The sequence below is a fragment of the Cheilinus undulatus genome, linkage group 14, assembly GCF_018320785.1.
Source record: "Cheilinus undulatus linkage group 14, ASM1832078v1, whole genome shotgun sequence".
In the NCBI taxonomy this organism is placed as follows: Eukaryota; Metazoa; Chordata; class Actinopteri; order Labriformes; family Labridae; genus Cheilinus; species Cheilinus undulatus.
In genome coordinates this window covers 10,747,499-10,757,203 of record NC_054878.1, presented here as the reverse complement: position 1 = coordinate 10,757,203, position 9,705 = coordinate 10,747,499, and the positions used below count along the sequence as shown (strand labels likewise).

General features: G+C 37.2%; 1 protein-coding gene across 1 annotated transcript in view; it reads right to left on the bottom strand.

The window, feature by feature from the left end:
* Positions 1–6,138: 6,138 nt before the first annotated feature.
* emilin1a (elastin microfibril interfacer 1a) overlaps positions 6,139–9,705 on the bottom strand; it is a 52,458-nt gene continuing 48,891 nt past the window's right edge. Inside the window, exons 11-12 of the mRNA XM_041805816.1 lie at positions 9,565–9,699; positions 6,139–7,791 (exon numbers count right to left, since the gene is read on the bottom strand). Coding sequence (XP_041661750.1) covers positions 7,472–7,791; positions 9,565–9,699 — 455 coding nt within the window. The 3' untranslated portion in view covers positions 6,139–7,471. The remainder of the gene's footprint in view (positions 7,792–9,564; positions 9,700–9,705) is intronic.

Sequence of the window (9,705 nt, the reverse complement as noted above, 5' to 3'; positions counted from 1 at the left end):
ATCAGATAAATTTTAATATTAGACAAAGATAACCACAGTAAAGAAAAATGTAGTGTTTAAAAGATGATACCTAAAAACTGGCTGTACCCATATAGACATAATATACGTAGACGCCTCATTGACTGGCTGGCTGTACGTGGAAGCTTTGTGCTTTCACTTAATAAATCCTAGAGCAGCTCAGAAGTCGATCGATTTTCTTTTTACATCCTGTAACTGGTTGCAAACATGTTCTCATTCAAACCTACTTATATATTAAAATGGGTTACCACTACAGTTATGGCGGCTTGTGCGTTCTTTGCGCTTCACATGTTTTGTTTTTGTCTAATAAATGTTGCAGATGTTGCTGAGAACATATGGCCTCAGTCTTGAGATGTTGCTTCATTATTTCCACATAATGTTCTTTCTTCATGATGTCATCTATTTTGTGAAGTGCACCAGTCCCTCCTGCAGCAAAACAACCCCACAACATGATGCTGCCATCCCCATGTTTCACAGTTGGGATGGTGTTCTCAGGCTTGCAAGCTTCCCCCTTTTTCTCCAAATGTAACGATGGTCATTATGGCCAGAAAGTTCAATTTTAGATTCATCAGACCACAGAACATGTCTCCAAAAATTAAGGTCTTTGTCCCTGTGTGCATTTGCAAACTGTAATCTGGCTTTTTTATGTTTCTTTTGGAGTAATGGCTTCTTCCTGGGAGAGTGGCCTTTCAGCCCATGTCGATACAGGACTCGTTTGACTGTTGATAATGACACACTCTTACCAGCTTCAGCCAGCATCTTCACAAGGTCTTTTGCCTTTGTTCTTGGGTTGAGATGCACTTTTCGGACCAAAGCACGTTCATCTCTGGGACACAGAACCCGTCTCCTTCCTGAGCGGTATGATGGCTGGACATTCCCATGGTGTTTATACTTGCGTATAATTGTTTGAACAGATGAACGTGGCACCGTCAGGCATCTGGAAATTGCACCCAAGGATGAACCAGACTTGTGCAAGTCCACAATTCTGTTCCTGATATCTTGGCTGATTTGATTTTCCCATGATGTTACACAAAGTAGCAGTGTGTTTCAGGTGTGCCTTAAAATACATCCACAGGTGTGCCTCTAATTACCTCAAATGTTGTCAATAAACCTATCAGAGGCTTCCAAAGACATGACATCATCATCTGGGCTTTCCCAAATTGTTTAAAGGCATAGTAATCTTAGTGTATGCAAATTTCTGACTCTCAAGAAAATAATAAAAAATTGTCTAAAAAATGATCTCTCTCATTATTCTGGCATTTAGCAAATAGAAATAATTTTGGTAATCCTAATTGACCAAAAACAGGAAAAGTTTAATCTGATTTCATGTTAGACGGTGAGAAAAAAAAGTTTATGTGCCTTTTTATATAGTGTATGTAAACTTCTGGTTTCAACTATACCCATTTTTAATCAATTTTCAATCTTACCTTTAACTTTTAAAAGGACCTGTTCCATTAAAATAATTGACTAGTTAACAGATCATTTTCTGGAAATTAGAAATTAAATGTTTCTTTCATGACACATTGTGCAAAGTGAAGATGAAATTTAAAATTCTAATTCAATAATTTTGAGTCAAAAAATGCACATTTTTCCTTTTGTGTAAGGGGGCCTCTATGTTTGAGTCATATAATCTCATTTGCAAAGACTGGCATTGAGTCTTCCCCACTGATGTGGAGAAATTTTGGCCCATTCCTCTTTCCTCAGAAATGTTTAAATTAAGAGGGGTCTGAATGGACATCTCTGACGGCCCCTCTCACCGAGCATTCATGTGAGATTTGTCTCTTTCAAAAAAGAAATACACACTCAAACTTTTAAAATGAAATTAGATTAAATTTCCATTTAGGATTAGGGTAAGGGGTTAAGCTAAGAGTTATGATACCAAAAGTTGAAAGTGTAAAACCTGACCTGAAAAACCTGATTACAAAACGTTAAATAAAGCCGTATAAGCAGTCTGCTAACAGGAAAAAAGCTCATTCTCCTTGAAAACATTCTAACCCAGCAAGCATAGCTTACGTATCTCTGTTAACTACGTAAGCTACGTAGATAACGAAGCCTAGTAGCTTGTGAAGCTTCTGAGTTCAACTAAGCTCACAAAGCATCTATGTAAGCTACAAAGCCATGTTATCTACATGGCTAACTTAGCTGTAGTTATGTATGCTACAGCCCACAATGCTTAAGCCTAAGCTGCTAAGGCTAACTAAACCATAGATAACTGAGCTATGTGGCTAATGTAGCTATGTAGCCAATATAGCTAAAGCTAAGCTAACAAAGCAGCTATGTAAGCTACGAAGCTATGTTATCTATGTAGCTACATTAGCTTTAGTTTTGCTTGATAAAGCTCACACTGCAAAAGCTAACTTAGCTACATTGGCTTATGCAGTAACTTTTATTATGTAGCTAGCATAGTTATGTTAGATTTAGCTTAAACTATCAAAGATAAAGCGAACTTTCCCAGGAGTAGCCAGCAATTTTGGTAGGCTGGCTCCTCCTGGTAATGTTCACCACAGTTTCAAGTTTTCTCCATTTGTGGATAATGGCTCCCTAAACCTTAACTCTTTCCAGACTGATGTCGATGACTTTGTAATCTTTCAGACAGGTTCTATTTAAGAGATTTCTTAAATACAAACAGGTCTGGTAGTCATCAGGTCTGGGTGTGGCTAGTGAAATTAGCTTTTATAAAAACGTGGTTAATAACGGGGGAGAATGCTTTTTTTCACAGCACCATATGTGACACATTTTCTCTGTTTGGATTAAATTGAACACATGTGAAAATAATCACTTACCACTTCTCACTTTTCCCCAACATTTAGTTGTAAATTTTCATTGTGTTATTCATTCAAATCCAGCACTAGGTCATTCATTATCTATACATAATTTAGACCCGCTGGCCCTCATAGACTGCTGCTCAGATAATCAGCTTCTTATCAGTATAAACCCAGTAGCCTACTTTACATGCCCACCATGTATCCTTACATCTTAAATACCCTAGATAGAATTACCACTTCTTTGCCCTTGACCGCCACTGCATGGATCATCTTACATAGTCCTGGAGAAGACTTTGTCTGTGTGAGTGACAGCTATTGAGAGCAGAGGGGCTTAAAAAGACTCCCGTAATCTCTGTTGATAAGTAATAGCCTGAATGCACAAAGACAGGAAGCACTCTTTCCTTCAGTGGATTTCCTTACAGTCTCCAGGTTGTTCAGCTGAGACATCACAGCCAGGCAAATAGGCCCAATCATGCTGAACACAAGGTGTCACTGCAGCGCTGCATAACAAATAGCTTCTCAAGCACCTACTTGAAGTTTGCAATTAAAATTATCCCAAAGATGATACAAGACAGACCCAGGAGGGTCGAAAGTATGAGCCAGAAATAAAAGTACATCCAGCTGTGTGTATTTGTGAAAGCCAAAAAGTGCCAGTTTAAATATATGAGGTCCAAAAACGAGCTAGACAGTGGATAAAATACAACCCCTATTCCAAAAAAGTTGTGAGATTATATAAAATGTGACCAATAATGTTATTGAATTTAGCAAAAGGACAGGATACTTACTATCAAAACTGATCAACATTATTGTATGTTATTGAAATACACATTCATTCTGAATTTAATGCCTTCGACATGTTCCAAAAAAGTTGAGACAGGGTCAAGAAAACACTGGGAAAAGCTCACCTGGAACATTCCACAGGTAAGCAGGTTAACTGGTAAATGCTGATTGTACCATGAATAAGAATAAAGAAAGGACTACTGACTACTGTTCAGTCATTCACAATCAGTGATAGAGCAAGGTTCTCCTTTGTTTTGGCATGCGTTGCAAGGAATTTAGAGAATTCACCATCTGTAGTCCATAATATCATGACAAAAATCTGAGAATCTTGAGAAATCTTTGCTTGTAAAGGCAAAAATCAACATTTAATACCCATGACCTTTAATCTTTTAGGCAATGCTGCCTTAAAAACAGGCATCATTTTGTGATGGATATTACAACGTGGGCTTGGGAACTCTTACAAAAATATTGTCAGCTAACACAGCATGTTGGTGCATCTACAAATGTTAGACACTGGCATGCAAAGCCAATGTCATATGTCAAGAACATCCAAAAGTGCCATTGACCTCTCTGGGCCTGAGCCAATCTAAGATAAACTGACCATAGTTTTAACATCAGCAATTTTGATGGTATGGGGGTGTATTAGTGCCAGTGTCATGGGTTACTAGCACATCTGTGAAGGCACCATTAATACTGAAAGATACATTCAGGTTTTGCAGAAACAGACATCTTGTTAAGGGATGTCCCTGCTTATGTCACCTAAACAATGTCAAACCACACTCTGCACACACTGTAAAAAACCCAAGTTAGTTAATGTTGAGTGATCAAATTATTAAGTATTAAGTGCACTTTTGTTAGCTTAACTAGTTGATATAAATCATTATATTAAGTTTTTAAATTATGTAATGTATGTACCAAGGGATATAGTTGGTGTAAATACTTTAACTGAGCCAGCTGGGAAACAGATTTCTGTTAAAAAATAAATAAATAAAAAATAAAAACAAAACTTGAGATTTTAGCTATGAGCATTTTCTGTCAACTACCCAGCTCCTTGAAGAATTAAGTTGGACCCATCAACTCAAAAGAGCTGTGAAACTTGTTACCAAACTATTTTATGTTGGGCTCTCATATTTGTTACAGCGCAAGTTACAACAGCATGGCTTCGCAGTGAAAAACTAGATACTAGACTGGCTAGTTTGCAGTCGAGACCCGTCTCGGATTGAAGATTTATGCTATCTTATGAGGGACATAAAACGAGTTGAGCAACTTAGAGGTGCAGTTTGTGAAAATGGGGAATATTAGCAACATCTGACTGGCAGATTCGAGTTTGCGATGCTCACCTCTGGTGATAATCATAGCAACCAGTCACATAAAAAAATGGGTTCCTGTTATTTGGTCCCTTCTGTGGTACTACAGAAGCATGCAAGATATGGAAATCCAATATGGCTGAGTCCATGGAGGGGACCCTCCCTATGTATGAATAAAAGCCTTATTCTGAGTAAATTAAAAAAAAAAAAAAAAAACATTTTTTATACAGTGCTTAACAAATTTATTGGACCACCCTAACCCTAACCAAAGTAAGGTTGATGCCACAGCTGCCCTAAATTAACAGCATTGGTAATTACCAAAATCATTTTTTATGTTTCTGCAATGGCTAATACACCAATATGTAGAAGCTCTTTAACCCAAATGATATTTTTAATGCTAAAATATCATTATTATTGTTATCCATGAATTTTCAAATTTCCTGATTTACAAAAAACTGAAAAAATAGTAAAGCACATTAATATTTCTTGATTAATATGTCAAATTATAGTTATTTATTTGCATTCCTCAACAGAAAATGTTATTTTTAGTGGTTGAATGTTATGCTTGATTAATTTCTGACTTCTCAGAGAAGCCCAGTGAGCCGGCTCAAATTTAGGTATAAAAAGGTGAATTCAGTTTGAAATTCCTCATTCCTGTTCAAAATAGTAAAACATGGAGAGCTCACTGAAAATGAAAGAGTCCCCATTAAAGCACTTCATGATGCTGGATGGTCTCTGAGACAAATATGACAGGTGGTCTAGTAAATTTGTGAAGCACTGTACATTCAGATAATCAAACACTAACTTGGATGGGCCTTTTTATATATGCAATGTTCAATTTTTTACCATAGTTTTTCCACTAAATGCTACTAAGATAAGTCTTACACGCTGCTCCTTTAAGATGTACATTAAGCCAGAATGGAAAAGATTTTAACTTTTAATATTTCAACAATCAGTGTCTTCCGTCCCCATGCTTACAGTGTTGTAAACTTGATATATCAAAGTGGTAAACATGTTTCTATCCCAACTTTTCTGGAATATGTTGCAGGCATCAAACTCAGAACATGTGTATATTTCCTTAAAAAAACCCTGTAAGTCTGAGCATTAAATATCTTTGTGATGTGTTAAATTGAATATTAGTAAAATCAATAGTTTAAAAATCACTGTTAATCCTGTCTTTAGTCACCATTTTGTCCCGACTTTTTGGAAACAGGGGTTGTTCTTGCTCTATAAAGGGAACAGGTAAAACTGAGACTGCTGACAGCAGCTGTGTAAAACTTGGTTTCTGTATTCGAGGCATACTTGTGGAAAATCATACAAAACATATACAGTACCTGACAAGGTGAAGTGGTATCACAAAAATATTTACATTCCTTCAAGGTTATACAATACATAAAAATACATTAAAATACAGTTTCACACCTTATACAGAGGGAAATATTTTTGCATTGTAAGAAAAAAAAGCTTCATTTGAAGATATTTTAATGAATTAGTTCCTCAATATGTAAGTAGAATATATTATGTTTATCATTAGCTGTATTGTCTCTGCAGATAAATGTGCAATGTTCCTTTTAAAATCCATTTAATAATATGTACAAGCTTGACATCATGCACACTTTAAGAGACAGCTTAATATAACTACTGAATGCAGCTGTGTCTTCATTTAAAAAGGGGGTGGTATAAAATAAAAAATGGAAGTGTAGCTATGTTATTTTTCTAGCCTTACATAATGACTCCCCCATAAGATGGACTGATAGTGACAGATTATGGCCTCAAGTACTTGATCTTCCTCGATGTTTAGATGTCCCTTATTAGGGCGGAGAAAGAAATCCCCTTCCTCCAGCCTGCCCTTTGTTTCTGGGCAGAGCTGATGGCCTAAAATGGTCTCATTATTTTGCTGACATATGATTTATAAATTCCTATGGTTGCCTAGCTGAACAGTCACTGACTTCATTTGTGCATTTCCTTCTTAAGAATAGTGGTTTGGACCGTGACCCCCTCCACCTACATCTCTAATTTTTTCCAAACAATTGGCATTCAGCATTATGTTTCTGGGAATATGCTTGTGGTCTAAGAGAAACAATGAGCATGAAGAAATCAAATCTTGCCAGGAACAGAAATGTGAGTGCAGACATGCGATATGATGTGTGTTGATAGCAGAAAAAATAAGAAACCCACATCTTTTATCTTCTGACAGAATTTCCTTTGTTGGCAGGAGAGAGCTGAAGGCAATCTGGTGTAATCAGTCAAGAGTTCAAGTCTATGGCACAGCGTGATATATAGAATAATAATAAGATTACCCTGCAGAGGCTTTCTCTGAGCAAAACATGAAAAAGAGAATGGCTTTTTGTAGAAACTGCTCTCTTTAAAGCTGTGTGTCACACAAACGATTGTAGATGAAAAGGAACTTTTTTCCCTTTCTTATCAGCACATAAAGTAGAATACAAAACACATCTCTCCACACTGCATGAATCTGGTCCAGTAATTTCAGTCTCTTTGACTTTCCAGCCAGTGTGATCTGTCTCAAACAGTTCAGCAGACAAATGCGACGCTCTGTGCCAAAGTTTCATTGAGAGAGACTGATCATAACACTTGTTCAAATCAGACCGTCTTATACAGCAGCATCCCGCTGAAGACGGTCAACGGTTCGGAGGAGTAGGCCAGTTTGCCCGTGACGAGGTCGATGCAGACGGTGTCTCCTGCCTCCATGGGCAGTATGATGTTGAAGACTGCCACAGCTCCGGGGATGTGCTTCGTCTCTGCCATGGGTTTCTCCAGACCTTCGGGCTGATATCCAGCTGAGTCTACTCTGGCCACACCTGTGTTGGACTTGGACAGCACTGCCTCTATCTTCATGTTTTTATGGCCTGTAAGGATGCCACTGAAAAAGTACTTTCCACTCACTGGAGCTGTGAAATAACCTAGAGAGCAGACATGGGAAAAAGAGGCTTAAAATTGTGAGATATTTTGAAAACTGGAAAGCCATTTAATATCACCTGTTGGATAACTGTACAATTTCAATGTATGGAAACAACACTGATACAAAAGGTCAGGCAATACTTTAAAACATGCTTAAATCTAAGTGTTTGCACCGTTATAAATCAGACGATTTTTTAATTGTTGTTTCCATATTCCAATATCCTAAAGTGGGCCAAAGCAAACCATTACAGTCTGACTGCAGACCATTCATCTGAGACGCCATATATCTCAGAACAGAAATACACTCATAAACTTTCAAAATAAAATCAGGTTAAACTTCTACTTTGGGTTAAAATAAGAGTTAAGGTAAGGGTTAGTATAGTCAGAATTAAAAGACTCAAACCTGACCTGCAAGACCATGATAAAACATGTAAAAAGCTGAGTAAACAGTCTACTTACAGGGAAAAAACATGTCTCCATGAAAACAATCTAATATAGGAAGTGTGGCTCACATAGCTCTGTTAGCTAATTAGATACGTAGATAATGTAGCTACATAGCTAAAGCTATGCTCAAAAAGTAGCTTTGTAAGCTACATTATCTACAAAGCTAAGTTAGCTTTAGCCATGTTTGCTTAAGCTCAAGCTGCAAAAGATAAGTTAACTACAGATAACAGAGCAACGTAGCTAGTGTAGCTAAAGCTAAGTTCACAATGCAGCTATGTAAAGTACATAGATACGTTATCTAAGTAGCTAAGTTTACTTTAACTACATTTGCTAAAGCTTTTGTGCTAAAGCTTACATTGCAAAAGCTAATTTAGCTATACTGGCTTATGTCGTAACATTAATTATGTAGCTATATTAGCTTTAGCTATGGCTAATAAAGCCAAAGCAAGCCACTGTTCCTGTAACTAGTTCAAAAATGAATCTATAAAAAACTTTGTCCTGAAATAGACCTCTGACATTTTTCTCTTTTGAATTTATGAAACAGTTCTTAGTCTGTAATGTTTGCAATGTGGTGATTTCATGAATGTAACTGCCGGACTTTGTTTATGATTACAGTTAAATTTAAACGAAATAGATAAACTGGAAATACTAGTATGTTGTGTTGGCAAATTACAGCACGTCCCTGCTGAGATATACATCTTAGATGAAAGGTCTGCAGCCATGTAGACACCAATGGCAGGCCATTCTTACATTGCAGCCTAGCTTTACCTCTGTGTATCAGTAAAAATTGCTCTGTACACTTTCATGACAACAAAACAAAATGTTGAACAGTGTATGTTGTCATGTGAGGCTCATGTGAAAACATGATGAGTAACATTAGCCTGTTGTTATTCTTCTGCTAACTAGTGCCCTATTTGATCAAAAATGATAATTATTACTTTACCATTGTTTGTAATTCAAAGTCGCCCTTTGACCACAGCTACTGTTTTTTACAGTAAAAGCTACTGGAGAGTGACGGGACAACCAGTTTTTTGTGCTGGTTGTATTCTCACTGCAAACAAATATCTTCAGGTTTAGAATGAAAGCGAGCCGAGTCAACCTCTGTCAAGTGCTTGTTCTGTTCTGAGAAAGAGTTTGATTGTCATGTTCATTTATGGTTTCTTCAATTTATTGTACAGTGGTTATGTCTGAGCAAATATCAGCACCTTTCCAGTGTGTCATTCCTCACTCTCTATCTCCCAAGTTTAAGACTCTATTCACTATCCTATTTTGATTAAGGCATAAAGGCCAAAAAAATCCATCTCTGAAAGTAATATCTTACATAGACTCACCTGTTTTCGGATTGTAGACATTATTTTCATTGACAAAGACGTTGTTGAACACTATCGTCCCTGCGCTTCTCATGGGACGAGTCAGTGCAGCAGAGAAAGAAAGGCGCGGCACGTGGGCATCAGACCCTGCAGGACCTGACC